At 37.8% G+C, this 17,766-nt stretch overlaps 1 protein-coding gene across 1 annotated transcript in view; it reads left to right on the top strand.

Annotated features, from left to right (window-relative positions):
• Positions 1 to 7,836: 7,836 nt before the first annotated feature.
• Positions 7,837 to 17,766, top strand: part of LOC108573804 (neuroligin-4, Y-linked-like) — an 88,175-nt gene continuing 78,245 nt past the window's right edge. Inside the window, exon 1 of the mRNA XM_017936280.1 lies at positions 7,837 to 8,031. Within this exon, the coding sequence (XP_017791769.1) occupies positions 7,837 to 8,031 (195 nt within the window). The remainder of the gene's footprint in view (positions 8,032 to 17,766) is intronic.

Genomic DNA, 17,766 nt, shown 5'->3' with positions numbered 1-17,766 from the left:
AGAATAGCAGTAATCGCCTGGCATATGTATGAATATTATCCTGGCTTTTTAATATGGCCGATTTTAATATCGGCAGTCCTGATTTTGCTCTTTTGAAGTATTACCTGTTTGAATGACTCACAACTGCTTTGAAAGGACGACAATTTTGCCGTCGATGAATAACTGAAGGAAGTATTGCCTCAACCAAACACGTTTTAATCACTGGGCATGAAAAAGTTTGTACATGAATGGACAAGGGAACTATGTTGAAAAATAATGCAGAAATATATACACTCGATCAAAAAAGCCTCCGTACACCTCATTAAAATATATTTAGCGTTGTATAATTTCAACAGAAAAGTTAGTAAATAAATAATATTCGCATAATTTTATTTAGAAACATAACATTTACTATTAGTACTGTTCCGTACGGGACAACGGTTTCCAAAAAACCATAAAACGGCCCTGACCGAGCCTTGACGCAGAGGAGTAACATAAATAATATTCGCATAATTTTATTTAGAAACATAACATTTACTATTAGTACTGTTCCGTACGGAACAACGGTTTCCAAAAAACCATAAAACGGCCCTGACCGAGCCTTGACGCAGAGGAGTAACGGGACCGTTAGACGAGCGCACCCCCCGTAAAACTTGTACCGAACGGCAGCGTAACATATTTTTTACCACCCATTATATTATACCTATCCTCCAATTAGCAACCTAGGCTTTTCCTTCTCCTCTCCTTCTGGGATTTTCCAAAACGCTAGCCACCTCGAACTTCAATCCCCACTTTTACCCTTTCCCTATCCTCTTGCAAATATCCTGAGACCAATCATCGAATTCCTATCGTTCCAATATTCTACCGCCAGATTTTAACTCCGCCTGCACCAACTCTCATTTTCTGTACTCCTCCAATTTTTCAATCAGTCTTCCTCCGAACACCAAACCATACACTCAAAAAAAAACGATCAGCCGAGTCTGTTGTAAAATCACAAGCCAAGACTTGTACCTTACCAGCGAATTAAATAAAACTTGTACTCCGGATTCTCGTTAGTTTCTCAGTACAAGACATTCTATTTGTCGTGATCCAAGTCCCGTCGTGACACAAGTACAAAGAAAAATGATTTAAATTTATTTGTTAACAATTAACTTAAGGAAAAGGAAGAATGTAACAGAAATGAGATGAAAGAAATTTCCGTACAGCATCTAAGAATTCAGCAAAATGTCTACCAAGTATTCTTCGTTTACGCAGCTATCGCTCTAGACTCTAAATAGACTAAACATTCACACGAAAAGCATATCACACATCTATCATATCAAACACTCGCTTAAATATTTACAATCTATTATCCAGCATTCCCACAATGCTTTAATAAATTTTTTAAATACATTCTAGATAATTACTGTCTTATCCTAGTACATAGCATGTACGAAGAATAATGCTCGAGGAAACATGGTTTGCGTTAAATAATGCAAAGGGGACACGCAACATTCTTTATATTCTAGGGAGTTCGCTTGAAAGTCACTTTGTGAATAAAGTTGACAAATCGTTTTGTTAGTGGCATGAATTACGGTTCTGAATCGTGTTCACGCGCGTTCACTCATGCTCCCTTTTTTGAGCTCGAATCCACCCCTGACTAGCGGCAGCGTTATCTGAAATTTTCAAGCGACACGCGAGTACCGCGAAATCCAGAATTTTCACGGAGTTTCGCGATACTTGAGGCTTGTATATATGTAAATAATTTTTTTAGACCTTTTTAAAGGGAATGTTTGGGAAAAAAGGAAATTGAAACCTATTGAAATATACAATGCATCTCGTATGAATAAAGTAGAGTTAAAATACTAATTTTTCTTTACGTAGAAAATTTATATTCAAAGCTTGTACTTATTCCAAAATAAAATTTTTAATTACTTTTATCAATAATTGAAGATCGAATAATTCTTCAATTTTTTATCTAAAAAGTGTCCCTCGTGTGGCACTGAAAGTATCGAATTCAACGATTCTACTATTTTGATGTTATAAATGTATAAAATAAAAAGAAACGAAACCGAAGAAAACGAACATTCAATGCAAGCTTTTGTAAAACCATCAATAAACCTATGTGGCTCGAAGCCTCCCTCCTAATTAAAATTACAATTCAATTAAAATTCGCTTCGAGTTAAACTGAGCGCGTTTAAAACAGTTAATAATTTCCGCGAAACAGAAATTTCAGTTTCCATTTATCGATATGTCGCTGAAAAACGCGCGCTGGTTGTATCTATACCGTACATTCCATAATTGCCTTCACTCAGATTATAAGCCTACTACTCTATTTTCTCTTGTACATAAAAAATAAAAAAAATAAAGATACAATCACTAAAAAAAAAAATATCACAAGATCATTACAAAATATTGCATTCTACTAACATTCACTGGCAAGCACCATACAGAAACAAGAAAAGGAGGTTACAAATTTTCTCATACCTAAAAAAAATAAACGAGCATATCCAGAATCACTTAGAAAAATAGTTGCACTTTAAATTTCAAAATTATTGAACATCAAGAATATTGCATTCTACCAAAATTCACTGGCAAGCACTATACAGAAACAGAGAAAAAAGTCATAACTTTTCCCAGAAACTGAAAAAAATGAACGAGCAAACATAAAATAACTCAAAAAAGAAAATCATAAGGGAATTACAAACTATTGCATTGCACCAAAATTCATCCGAAAGCACCACGTAGAAACAGGAGTAAAGAAAAAAAATAAGAAAATCTGAACTCGACTTCTTGGCCCTGGCTAAAGGCATCCAACGCGCGCTGCAATCTTGCCATTTCGCTCGAGGCTCGTTCAATCTTCCGCCACGATTCCCCGCAGATTGTCCGCCTTAAAGATTTATCCGGGCCACGCGAAAACTTGCCTACACTTGTACACCAGCCTACACGTACGCCATACCAAAACGCTATTAAGTCAACACTCTTCTACGCCAACGGAGAATATCCCGTCCTTTATGCACTGGTTATACTGCTAGCATCGCTTCGAGTGGCCACCAGCAAATGCTGTCATGCTCTTGCCATGTCAGCCAGCGGCCAAGAGGAGGCCGCTGGCCACGAGGTTCTTGAGCAGATCAACTAGGGCAGCCTCGACATCTATTGAAAATCGTGGCACGCGTTATCCCAGGCCCTCAAATTGTCCGGCGGAGGGAAACTGGCAAGAAAAACAGAAAACAGCGAGAAAGAACGTACCACTGTTAGTCAGAGGTGGTGTATCGTCTGTTTAGGGGATGGTGGTCGAGAGAGGAGCGCGGCTAAGCACTGATTGCACCGAGGAAACTTGCTTCCCCTCGGGCTATATCTCTGATCAAGCTCCCTATCCTTCTTGTTTTACCCTTGGCTAACGTTATCCATCGTTTCTATCCTTTCCTCCTATACTAAAATAATGAAAAAATTAATGTAAAATCTTTGTAGTACAAGAAAGAAATTTAATCAAAATCTACCTACCCATTTCTTACGAATTCATTTATTTCACTTGTTATATTAGGTTATCTTGAAAGTTCCCGCGGTTTCAACTGATTTTGAGAAAACATAACTCCGCTGAAATGAAACATTTTTATTTAAAATAATTTCCATAGTGATCGATGCCAATGTATTACAAAAGCATTAATTCCGAGTGCATAAAAATCTGAATCTCTAAGTGAAAGAAAGACGCAAATGAATCTACCCGATCCAAACCTAGTTTACACTGGAAAAAAATGTTTACTTTCATTGGTGTTATGTTTTTTCCTCTTTTTTTTCAAAATGGGCGCTTTCGAACTGCGGGAACTTTCAAGATGATCTAATATCTCGGACAAGTGTCACTCTTGTGCGGTTACAATTGAATTCGACAAAATTCTGTCAGTTTCAATTTGCATAATAAGCGCAAATAATTCGAAAACAAATTAGTGTGGGACGGTGGTGGAGAGGAGAGCCCAGCTAGGTACTCGTTGCACCGAGAAAACTTGCCTCCCTTCAGGCTATCCCCCTGATCAAGCTTCCTATCCTCCTTGTTCCACCCTTGGCTAGCGTTTTCCACAATTTCTGCCCCTCTTTCACCGCGTAAAACCGCCAGAACTAACGCTGGCTCTCTCTCTCTCTCTGTTGGTTTCAGATCGGTGGTCGGTCTCAGCGATTCAGGAACGCAGACCAGCATTACAGAGCCGCGAAACTCTCATGGAAGCGGAAAAGACGGTATTCAGGCTGGCTGGTGTTGTTCCCCGCCGTTCGAGGGATGTTTTGAGTGCAATTTAACTTGCACAGCCGAAAGGAGGGAAAGGAGTCCAGAAGTAGGAGAAAAGGAGCGGCTGGCCGGGTCTCGCCGCGGGCCACGCGAGCTGCAACCACTCTTCCTCTCCCTCTTTCGCTCTACCTAGACGTTTTGCATAACGAAGTTACGCGGCGATTCGTCGGTGCAGAGCGTTGCATGGCCTACGAAACGACCCTGTGCTGCGCTGATTGAGAATATACTAGAACGTTGCTTCTGTTGAAAGCTTCGAGGTACATTTCGAGACAATCTTCTTGGAATTATGAAACGTATAGAAGCATCGAGGAATTGAGGAATATTTTGTTTGAAATTTTAGCTTCCTTCAAATGTACAGTTTGGTGCTGTTTGTCCATGCAAAATTATTTAACAGAAAAAAAAACATTTACTAACGAAAACGATGAAAAATTAATAAGACACAAATTGGAAAGAAGAGTAAAACGTATTTTCTTCTTATTAATAAAGCTATTGACCACGTACTGAAAGATACAAGACACTTTAAAGGCCAAAGAAAGCTAGAAGTAACTTTTCCATTAGGAGCTCTCACTTTTGGTAAAACGAATCACATTACGCTAGGTTCATCCTAACTGGAATAAAAGAAATCACTCTCGCATCTTCTTCGTGTTGCTAAAACCATTGGAAGGGATCCCTCAAATCCTGAGAAAAACTCAAACCTAACTTTTTCATCACGAATCCCCGCATTGCTGAAAATAGAAGCTAGTAAACTAGTTTATCCAATCGCATTACACAATTCACGCCAGGTGAATCAAATTTTTCTCCAGGTGCTAAAACCCTTTGCCGTATACAATACTACAAAAGGTTTTCCTTTGAAAACCGAATGATAGGTGCTCTACGTAATTTTTCATTACGGGCATTGTTATACATATTACGGAAAACAAAAGGGCATATAGCGTTCGTGACAAAAGAATATGCGATGAAACAAGTATAGCAAAAGTGGATCAAAGCCATTTACTACGTAAAATATTAAATCAAATTGGTCCATAAATTCCATAAGCGTGAATGAAAAATATAATCGGAAAGCGGGGTAATTCCGGCTACATAAGCAAGAAATGCTATGAAATTTGAACAAGTTACACGTTCGTTAGTTTTTTTATATTAATTGATAGCTTCAAGTGTCTAGTTTGTATTAATATGGCCGAAAAGGCATAAATTTAGGTTGTAATAAAATTGGAAACTTAAAATGAAAAGAGGTTGTCGCGTCGCGTTCTTTTGCGATGTTCAAAAGGAAGCTCGCGGTCGCGACTGTTACCCGCCAAATTAATCTTGGGTAACTAGTTCAAAATCTATTTTGCTCGAACGTTAGCAAAACGTAGAGTGCGTCACGAACGATTGACGACTTTGTTTCAAAGACTCGAATTGTACTTGAACGGCTGGAGAGAGTATCTTGTTCACACGAGAGAATCTTTGCGAATGGTTGTGTCTCCTCGAACGGCTGGAGATCTAGTTGTGTTCGCTCGATAGAACCTTTTCTGAATCTCTCGCTCGATTCCCGAATTTTTCTGGAGTCCGAAGTGACTCCCCCGCCAAGTGCCAAAAGGCACGCTGATTGGTTTTTCACGTACGCACAAATTACCAATCAACGTGCCCCTTGAGTGTCACCCACCCTTCCACTGCGCCCTTAGCGCGCTCTTCCTTGTAAGGAGTGGGGCCCTACCTGCGGGTGCGTGGAATCTTCGTTGTCCTTCGGTGACGCGTCGGAAATTCCCGCCAGGTCAACCCTCGGCCGAAAGTGCCGTTATACGCGCGTATGGATTGACCCTTCAGTAATACCTGGTTTATGATACGCCTTCGGTTATTGAGGACGCGGAAAAGTCGAAATTCTAAAGGCATTGTTCTGTAAGAAATTACTTATTTTTCGCGGAGCTACGAAGCGTCTTTGTTCTCAAAAATAAACTTCTCGTGCGAGCGTGCCATAAACCCGGTCAACGAAGATCCCATGCGTTCCGTACCTGCGCGACGGAACAGAGGTCATTTGACCGTCATGATTTTTCCTTATAAAAGAGATAAGAAAACTGTCAAATTAATAAAAAAGTTTATTATTTTTTGTTTCAAAATTAAAACAGTAGTTTCACTCTTTCTACTAACTGGATTTCTTTATCTGTTGGAATACATATCTGGTTCTCTTCCAATTTTTGTAGCAACATTAGAATCTAAAAATATTTTAAATTGGAAAACTATAACTTAAAATAATGTAAACATGACAAAAATGATAACTACTGTAAATGTAATGTAAATATATACTACTTTTTTTAATTCTTTGCATTGTTAAGAGCTGACTGGAATTACACACCGCATGTTCAAATATTTGAAGTAATACACTGAATTGGATTTATATGTCACCAAAAACAACATGTGAGTTTGAAAGTAGAAACATTTGTCTATTTAATTACATTAATATTAATAATTTATGTCGATTCCAAGTACTAACTTATCTTGCTTAAATATTGACCACTGTTATAGGGCTACGTTGCAAAATGACCACTCAGGGATTTGTTTAAAATAAAAGACTGCTACAGTCATAGAAACGATGAATCTTAACTAGCCGTATGATTAACAAGTGACAGTACCATACAGAGTCAAATCACGCGTTTTTTATTTTAAGAAATTAAACCGGAATTACCCCGCTTTCCGCCACTAATGTTTATTAAATATTTAAGGATATGAACAAATTTCTGTCCAAATGCTACATTTAAAATTGCGAAAAAAGAATTTGTGGCTTCATTTTTGGGTCCCAATTTCACCAATTGACCCAATTTCAGTACAAGGGTTAAAAGTGACTTTCGGACGATCGATATACAGGGTCTTGCATGAGATGATTCCTTATAAAAAAAAATAAGACGAAAATATAGAATTAATTTGTTCATTTCCGGCTTAGTTTTCGGGAATATCGAGTTTGAAAATCCGCTGCGTACGTATACTGTTACGGCTAAGGTACGACTTACCGTTAATAAAATAAAATTTGGTTCATTCAAAATTTTTCTTTGTAATTCCTTGTACTCGGTAGCTTTTAAATACCGTGTAGACCACATATGAGCAACCCCCGGCCCTAATCTATTTCAGCGAAGTTTATCTTCAATCTTCACATTAAATTGTTATATCGTTCATTATATGTATTATAAAATTTATGTAGAGCTTTATACCAAAGTATGATATTCTAAATAAATGAAATATGAAGTAGCAACTTGTTTTAATTCATTTAATATTAATTTATTTTATTTAATAATTTGGTCCGGCCCTTGACTCGGGGACTAGGAATGGTTGCCCATGCCTGCTATACACATTGCTTAAAAACACGATACGCGTTATACGTCGCACGGTAAATCTTAGCTTCGTCTACGTACACACAAGGTGGATTTTCAAACTCGATTCTCTCGAAAACTAAACCTCGGACGAAAAAACGAAAAAGAAACCCGATATAACCGTTCATTCCTTTGAATTTCAGTTTTTGCGAAGGTAATCTTGGTGAGTACCCGGCAGAGCTTCGAAGCCGTGGCTGAAGTCGCGTTCCACGGTTATGCTGCTGGCGTCGCTTCGAGTGGCCGCCAGCAAATGCTGTCATGCTCTTGCCATGCCAGCCGGCGGCCAAGAAGAGGCCGCTGGCCACGAGGTCCTTGAGCAGATCGAGCAGCTGCCTCCTGCTGATTGCCATCCTCGTGTTGATCGGCCGCGAGGGATCCCGTGCTGCTACACAGGTCCGCTACGCTTCGCGCATCGTCGAGACCAAGAGCGGACAGATACGTGGGATTCTTCAGGTATGTATCGATTTTGGTGCGTTCCTCTTGGTGAGTTATTCATCCGAGAAGTCTCACCGCCCAGGATATCGATTTCGGGACTTGAATAACGAATGGAGATTTTTCAAAACAAGGCATCGTCGTTATGAGATAATAACAGAGAGAATTCTGGAATAATACGGTATAAAATTTTTTGATTCGTTTAAGCGTTACCGTGCAATCCTTTGATTGATATTCAAAGAGAACGTGGAATAATTTGGAAGAGAGTCTTTTGGTTCCTTTAAGCGTTGTCGAGCAAGTATTTTGTTAACATTGGAAGAAAATGTTTTGTAGAAGAGAGTTTGGAACAATTTGGAAGAAAATCTTTTGTTTCCTTTAAGCGTTACTGTGCAACTTTTTTGTTAATATTGAAAGAGAATCTGGAATAATATGAAAGAGAATTTTTGGGTTCCTAGAAATGTTACTATGCAATGTTTTTATTAATATTGAGAATAGTTTCTTTCCTATAAACATTACTATGCAATTTTTTTTAGTAATATTGGAAGAGAGTCTGGAATAATTTAGAAAAGAACTTTTTAATTTCTTTTTTAATCGCTAACTACTGTGCAACTTTTTTTTGCTAATATTGGAAGCGAATTTTTTTAATAGATGGAAATTTGGAATAATTAGGAAGAGAATTGTTTGTTTTCTGCAAACGTTACTGTGCAATTTTTTTTAGTAATATTGGAAGAGAGTCTGGTATAATTTAGAAGAGAACTTTTTAATTTCATTTTTAAACGCTAACTACTGTGCAACTTTTTTTTGCTAACATTGGAAGCGAATTTTTTTAATTGATGAGAATTTGGAATAATTGGGAAGAGAATCTTTTGGTCTCTTTAAACGTTAAATATTCGAGAACGTCAAGTATCAAATTTTCAGCACAACAGAAGAAATTTTGAAGTTTGTTTAAGTTAGAAATCAAATTCAGAACTCTTGGTTATTAGTTTTCTTGTGGAAATTCCAAGTTGGTAGCTCCTCTAACGATAATATGTACTTCCCTTCGAGTTCCACTGGATTCCAAAGAACAGATGTTTCTATTTTCAAACTGAACGTAGTAAAACCAACACCTACTTCTTCGAATAAGTTTGAAATTCAATAAAGCGTGAAAAATTGAACGAACTCCGGTGAAGTTGATGAAGCTTCCCTCGATAAGCAGAAGCAAGAAGTGAAAGGAAAACTGTGATAGATATTCGAAGCGCAAGATGCTCGGAGATTCGATTGCTCTTTTGTCGCAAAGCGGCGGAACACTTTAATTCCGTTGATTTTAATTTATTCAAAGGTGTGCTACGTAATAAAATAAAGCTGTGTATTCAAGAGTGTTTACCAGCGAGAGCAAACAGGCGGATAAAAGGGTAGAAAGAGAGAGAGAGAAAGAGATGGGGGCAACGAGATGTTCAGACGCGTAGAAAGTCTTCTTTCTGTAACTTTCAAGTTTGCCAACGTAAACCTGCCTTTTAAACCAGCCTTCTCGTGACTAAAACAAACGTGTTGTTGCATATCAACAAATTTAAGTACTCTTTAATTAATGAAATGTTGATAAAGAATTAGAGAAAAAGATGAGAAATTCGTATTGGCAATTTTTGCTAAATTAAATTCTAAAAATATTCGAGACTCCTAGGAAGAACTTTGTAGTACAAGTTCCGTTCCACGAAACAAAATGATTCTACTGTATGAAATTCTGAAACTCGGTAGCTCGTTGTTCTGCTAGTTAAATGGACTTTCAGAAAGAAAATATGTCTCGTTCAAATCCAATCAATTCAACAGTTAACACAAAGTGGAGTATTAAAAAGAACCACATTGCTATTATTGCACTGCACAAATGTCATAAGTCGTCAACAGAGATTTTCAATATTCTGAAACCGTTCAAATTGATAAATAACATTTATTTGTCGATAATAAAAGATGTTGAAATATTACCCTCTGTTTTAATTTATTTATTATTTATTTTATTATGGCGCTACTATGCAATTGTACACCACTTATCATGAAAAGACTAATGCAATAATAAAATTCTAAACCTTCAAAATACTCATAATTTATTCATTTGTTAATTTACGGGTACAAATTCAGTGTAGTACATTATATACAATGTTACAAATGGAAGAGGAAGGAAAGAGAATATACAGGGTGTTAGCATTATCACTAACCAGCTGTTTTTTCGTAAATAGTAAGTAGGAAAAAGTTTTACGATATTTTATAACAAATACAATAACATACACTACCGGCCAAAAGTTTGGAATCACTTCCCACTTTTCATCAATAGATTTGAAGTTTATCTCAAGTCTACTTTTATCAATGTATCTCATATCAATTGATTCGAACGATAAAAAATTCTCAAAGTCGCTGACTTTTTTCTGGAAATTTTTGTGTAAGTTGCAATGCTCAGTGATTCCAAACTTTTGGCCGGTAGTGTATATCAATATTTTACGTTTACAATAATTTTAGAAAAACGTAGGTGACCTTTAATTTTTTATATGAAATGCCATATGCTTTTGTATGTTGTATGAAAGCAACTATTAAGGTGAATTCAACCAGTAACACAACCTGCAAAATTTCCAAGGATAGGAATGAAAGAAATAGTTTGAACATTTCGTAATATTGTATTTACGAGTAGATATGTCTTATTGATAAGACTATGTACATAACGCGTTCAATGTGACTGATATTGTGTTGCTACTGACTACCGCAATATTTACTTACGTTTTCAGTAGTACAGAGCTATGCGTTATTGCGAATGCGTAGATTCAGTATGCTCAAACGAAACAGTAAGGAACATCTGCCTTGTTACAATTTCGGATTTTAAAATAATGAGTAAAGTATTCGATTTACAAACTTAGTGTCTAGTATCTTATCGTGATGCCCCATTGTGTGACAGAAGAAAAAGTAGATATGATACGTATTTATTACGAGCGTGAATAAAATACAAGTTCAAACTGTTCAAACTATTTCTCTCATTCTCGACCTTACATGATTTTGTAGGTCATTCTGTCACAAATGATTGAATTCGTTTCGGCAGTTTCATTTAAAAAATTAAAAGTCACCTTCGGTTTTCGAAAAATCTTGCAAATATAAAAAGGTGACGTATGCTATTGTGTTGGTTATAAAACATCGTAAAACTTTTTCCTCTTTCATTTTTACTCGATACTTTCCATTTACAAGAGAACCCTGTATATTAAAAGTGGAGGAGAGAAAAAGAAAGTAAGAAGAACAGGAAGAATCAGGATGCTAAAATAGAATTAATCGAAATAATAATCCGAACACAGTAATCTTCGAATTTTCGAAATTTCAAAGAATTTAACAAACACCAAAATACTCTACATAAGCCACAAATACCTTTAACCATCAATCATGCCTCTCCAACATGTACCTTATACCCTCGCCAAAATTCACAAGCTCCCCAAAGCGAGCACTATCTACTTAACGCTCAAGTGGCACGACAAAAGCCAAGATAGCCGAGAGCTTTCTCAACTAGCTCGTCTCCTCCTCCTCCGCCTCTCGAAGGCAAATAAAACGCGGCGGAAGATCGATCATGCACGACCACCTCGATTTGCATACTGAATGCATAACGCGCGTGCACGTGTGCAGTTTCAAAGGGTCCGTGACGCAGATTGTGTCACGGAAACAGGATCAGTCGACGAATGAAATTCGCGTTAAAGCTTTAGAAATCTGCTCTCGAGTGACAAAAGGGGAGACAGTGCGTGATAAACAGAAAGAGAAATTAACTGTGTTTCGAGTATAAAACCACGAGTATGGTCAAATAAGTGTTAAGTGAGTGCGAAAGTTTTGTCCGTTTCTGTGTTACATTGATAATAGCTTTGTTTTCGTAAATGAATTGTAACGAGCAGAAAGTTACAATAGTTCTATACGGTAACTTCGAATAACCTGTTTTAATAACGAGTCAAGGAGTGGCGAGTTTCTGTTGTTTCGTGTCAGAAATTGTAATGAAGACTTATACGTATTTAAAGAAGATAACAAAGCGATTCAAGCCTACGGAAATATTTGTCAAGCATTAGGAGAAGAAGACATTTTGATAATTTTCGTTCTTTCGTACGAAATATTATAAGTTTACTGAAACCCGAAGCGTGTAAGATTTTGAAAATCGAACAGACTTAATTATTTAAGCTACTGCACCTAAAATTTATCTTAATTCAACGTCGAGGTTGCAAACATCTTTATTAATACGACGCCTTGAAAGATATTACACTGTTATATCTAAGGCAATTTTTTCTGTTAATTAATAATATTAAATCATTAAAGAAAGAATTCGTCAATTATATTTATTCGCTTTGATTTTGGGGACCTGTCGCTTGAAAACCAACCATGAATCTTGACCTAATCAAATAGTCATCAAACTGTAATGGAAATTGCAAAAACTTACGAAACAAACTCCTCTGTATACAGGGTGAGTGAATAAGAACTAATATCTAAAATAGCTCGTAATCTCTTGCTTGTATCAAAACACGGTTCAAATGAATTATGTAGCATTAGAAGGGGTGCATCAGATAAATTTATACAAAATATTTTATCTCGGTTTGAGGTTCAAGGTCAACTGTAGCTCAACTTACTGTTAGTATAAATCATTGAATTCGTCTTTTCATCTGTTATAATATAGCATTAAAAAAAAGATGCATTGATCATGAAACAGATTGAGGTCACCTTGAAATCTCAAGAGATGCACCTCTTCTAGAGATAACGAATTATTTTCTTTGTTGGTTCCTATTGACTCACCCAGTATACAATAACTCCTCCATTTTGTAACATTTTTACTTTTCAAAAATCGGGGAAAAAGGCTGAAAGTTACATTTACATCCTCTGAAAAAATTGAAACGTTTCGTTTAGTCGTTGCCTAATAAAAAAAAAAAATTCCCAAACTTTAAACCGACAGAACTCTCGCACACACCCAATAATTCTCAAGTACCATAAGTGTCGCGTTACGTTTAGCCATGGAAATCTTTGCCGTGTGGTATTCATGGAATATTTGAGTATATCGATTTCTGCCATTTTAGCGGCGCACTGAGGCACACCAGACACCCCAAAGGGAGAGGAGAACTATCGAACGAAATGGTTGCCGGGCTAGAGAGAGAGTTTGAATATCCGATGCGTTCAGAATATGAATCTGAGAGCGTGGGAACGGATAGCCGAAAAATTCGAACGTCTTACGCTCGACCTATCGATTCCTCCTTCTTTTGCACGCTTTCTCAGGGCAATTCTTATCCACTGCGTTTTACAGCGAGGGAAAAATGAACCGCGGCACAGATCGGTATATAAATTGATCCAGAGATCGATTTATGAATGCTGAGTTGATAAGTCACGCTTTAGGGGTAGCTGTTTTGCATTTCATATTCTCAAACAGCTTTTCGATATTCTTTCATAGTTTTTCGAGAATATTTCAAAGTGGAGTGTATTTTTTTTTTATTTCAACCATCGACATCAACTGTTCAATATTTACTTCAGCGTTTCCATGTTTATTGTTAACGCGGTAGTTTATGACAAGTACATGCCGAAGTTTTTGAAAATAGGAATGTAAGAGTAAAGAGTTACAAGGGCTTAGAATAACTGATTTTTAAAATGACGTTGGTTCGCTGGTCGATGGTTGGGTACAATAATGTGTAGGCCGCTGCCCTTTTTCGCGTTTTTATACGCTTCTTCGGCCGTTAGGGCCCTGCAAGCCGTGGGGTGGGGGTGCAGCCTGCGCTGCTCCTTGTCTAGGGCCCCCTGCGGCTCGGGTCCCGCGGTCGTTGCCTAGGCGCGTCGCACAACGCCTTACAGGAATTTAGTTATTATTGTAGTATCGGGGCCTCCATACCCAAATAGAAAACCGACAAGGGAGAATAGAGAGGAAGTAGTTGGCGTAGCAAAATACCACTAATCTCGGAATATATAAAATCCACAAACAATAAAGAAAACAACAGATTAGCAAACCGCCCCAACCTCCTAATAAGAAACATTACGACAAACATTAAACCCTCATGGGGGTAAAAGCAATCCCCACACACATAAACACGTCACACCAGCCGTCTGACATGCGACATAACGACAAGCAAACTTGTTAAAGTGCAAAACACTGTAACCTCTGTAAATATTCAAATGTACATAATTAGCGTAAGCAACTAACATAGGTATAAGCGCTCACTAACCATATAAAACCCCTCCCCCATAGATCATAAGTCAAACACAACCCACTGCGACAGGTTTTTATTGTAAATTTCTCCTAATCACAACAGCTCAATTCTCATTATTTACACAATAAGCACTGAAAAGCGAAAAGAAAACACAGGGCATGCGCCAAATGTCCCCGGACAGGCAGCACAACCTAAAACTTAAGAACAATATTATATCTAAAATTAACTATGTAATATGCATAAGCACTTAAGATACAAATAAAAACTAAACTAAACTAAACTAGTTGGCGTAGTGCGCAAAGCCTCGGCTTTGCTAATTGTAAGCCGAAGATCCCGGGTTTGATTCCCGTTTGGGTCGCTCAAAATTTTTCCGTCGGTTCCTGCATTATTAGCATGCGTTTCGAGTAAAAAATATGCTCTGACGAGAGAAAATTGGGTTTTTTACAACCCTACAGTTTTTAGAAAATCATTTCTCTCGTCCTCGATAGCCTGAAGCCGTGCCATAAGGGGTGACCCTTCCAGAATCAGAATTTTAGTTGTATCGGTGAAAAAACTGAACCGGTCAAATTCGGAGGAAATTTCACGCTGTTGCTAAACATTCTCCATTTTCAGCTAAGACATCGCCATCCCTTTTCCAAGGTAACTTTGAGAGCGCAAGAAAAGAGAGAGTCCGCAGGCAGTGTCGACAACGACAGCTCAGTTTGAAAATAGCAAGCACAAACAGCAGAGAAACATTCAGAACGCTCAGCGATATCAGGCTACGCACCACAGTATTGGCAAGAAAAGAGAGAGTCCGCAGGCAGTGTCGACAACGACAGCTCAGTTTGAAAATAGCAAGCAAACAGCAGAGAAACATTCAGAACGCTCAGCGATATCAGGCTACGCACCACAGTATTACATAACAGTTATAATGTAGCAATCAGACTGGATTCTTAGCATTCGGACCAACAAGAAACATTTAGATTTCTTCGTGCACATACTGTATATAGTTAAGTTTGTGAATAAAATCAGTTAAGCACAAACAAGCTTTAGAATCAGTCTTTTGGCTGGTCCTTCAAGAGGGAAAATTCAGGCGGCAATAGTGCGTGCAATATGCAAAAATCGAAACGATATTCAGTACCGTGCAAGTCCCCAACATCTATTCAACAGAGTGTGTATAAAAATGTATATTCATACATGACGAAATTTAAGTTACTTGCATTTTGGTAGTTCGTGGATTCTTCGAAATTCAGCAACAAAATCAAATTCCACGAAAGATACACAAATATATCGTGTACACTCGCGTGACGTGGTATTAGCCAGACTGATAAATTTCTCGGGTAATTCAATTTGCGGCTTCGTATTTCAATCATGTCAACAAACTTGCCAATTTGGCTCGATTATTAAAGAATTTTTTTTAGTCGATTTTTCGTTCCCATATCTGGATCATATTGCAACGCTGTGTGCACAGGGACTAAAAGTGACGCTTATCGAAAGAATTTTGCTGGAAACATCGGTCTGAATGTGAGGACGCGATTCAGAAACGAAATATCCGTGTCGCATTTTTGCGACGTCAATCATCTGGGAAAAACGAAACCGATTTGACGACGTTTACTGCGACAATTGCCACGCGTCGACTGGTAGACGTGAATTGCGTTTAATAGATATGAATATTGACAAGGGGGGAAGGATCGATGGACATCGGATGCTTTTATAGGCAACCCGGTATCGTGACGGAAGTGGACAGCCAATTTCGTTCGCGCGAAAGTATCCGCCAGTTATCGAGCACCTTTTATTCAATCTTTTATCCGACCCTCCTTCCGCGTATTCGAGCTTCTACTCCCTGAACGATACCATGCTGAGGCATTGCCATTTTTGAATTTTAAATCTCGCCTTTTAGCTGAAGTAGCGGAGGGACCACTCGACGTTCATTCGATAATGCTCTTCAGGTTGTTCTTAAAGGAATTAGTATTAATTGTGTGGAATATTGGCATTGAAGTTTATTAATGTTGAGGGTATTTAAATTGAAGTATGACAACGATTCAAGCGAACCTGTTTATGCCCGTGGTTGTGGCGATGAACTTTCGAACTTTGTGGATGTTTGCACGATGTTGTGCCGTCTAGATACTGGTTCGAAGGACCACCCAAATGATTGGGACTTGTAAAAACTAATCTATGGTATCGCGTGACGTGAGCTGGTTGCTCCTTGGTTCTCCTTGTTCGTCGACTCACTCTCCGACGTCGCGTCTCGGACGTCCGTGAGAGGGATTTTTATTGGGACACGCTGATTGGTTAATGGTGAACAATTGCATTTGCCAATCAGCGTGTCTAGTGTCGTCTTTGCCGCCCTTCCAGTACGCCCTTAGCGCGCTGTCACCTTGGAAGGGTGGGAGACGGTCGCGAGGGGAACATCGGCAAGCGGACCGTTACATACAGATGTGCCGTTCGGAAATTCGTGGTTTATGGTATGTTCGTAGGCTATTGAGCGCGAGGGACACAAATTACTAAAAATCTAGCAAAGCAATTCTAGTGACCCTCGCAGGATGTAATGAGACCCGTGCAAGCAATAAACGAAAATCCTGAACTCAAAAATAACCGTTCCCGGTCGATCGTGCCATAACCCGTTTCTACAGAAAACCTAACAGAACCTATCAATGGTATAATTGATTTAAGATCTCGACAGTAGACAAAGGAAATTTAAGAAATATCTACTTATTCATTTATTGTGAATGAATTAATTTTATTTATTGTAAATGTCATATGTTAGGTCCTCCAATAAGTTCGTGCCGTTTGTTTATGTGCTATTTAGATCAATGTTTGGAATATACCTTTAAATGCTACGAAAGAATGTAGTTACCCTCTCGTTCCACAACTTCTTCCCCTCTTTTTGGCAATACGATTATGCCGTCGCTATAAAATTTCTTCAGTTTTTCATTAAAATATTTTTCAATATTATTTCTTATAGAGTTAATATTGTTAAATGTTTTGCCCACTGAAAAATATTGTAATGCACGAAACAGATGGTAATCCACTGGAGCAGTGTTCAAAGAATATAATGGGTGTGATAAAACTTCCCAACCGAATTCACGTAATTTTTTTTTCCCACGTTTTGTCACATGTGGTCTGGCATTATCGTGGTAAAAAATCACTTTGCTCCGATTTAAGGAACCTGGACGTTTCACTGCTATTGCTTCTCTTAACTTTTCTAACTGAGCAGAGTACACGTCTGAATGAACAGTTTCATTTCTCGAAAATAACTCGAAATACAAAACGCATCATGAAACGCACGAACTTATTGCACGACTCAGTAGTATGTATGACAAGTGTCACTCTTTTTGTAGCTACAATTGAATTTGTTAAAAATTTACTGGTTTCTACTGGTCATCACTGCTCACTAATTGGTACTCACTAATTGGCAAATAACGTTCCAAAAAATTGTTCAGTAAAACCCTTGAAATGAAAAAGAAGATTCGTAACAATCCTCACACTGAAATTTATTATTTTTCTGAACCACACCAAACTTCGTGTTTTGCCAACTGAATTTTATTCTAAAGATTTAATTATTAAACATATTTTTTATAATAAAATAAAATTATTAAAATAATTAATTTAATAT

This window comes from Habropoda laboriosa, unplaced genomic scaffold (genome assembly GCF_001263275.1).
Source record: "Habropoda laboriosa isolate 0110345459 unplaced genomic scaffold, ASM126327v1 scaffold155, whole genome shotgun sequence".
In the NCBI taxonomy this organism is placed as follows: domain Eukaryota; kingdom Metazoa; phylum Arthropoda; class Insecta; order Hymenoptera; family Apidae; genus Habropoda; species Habropoda laboriosa.
This window is presented reverse-complemented; position numbering and strand designations above follow the sequence as displayed.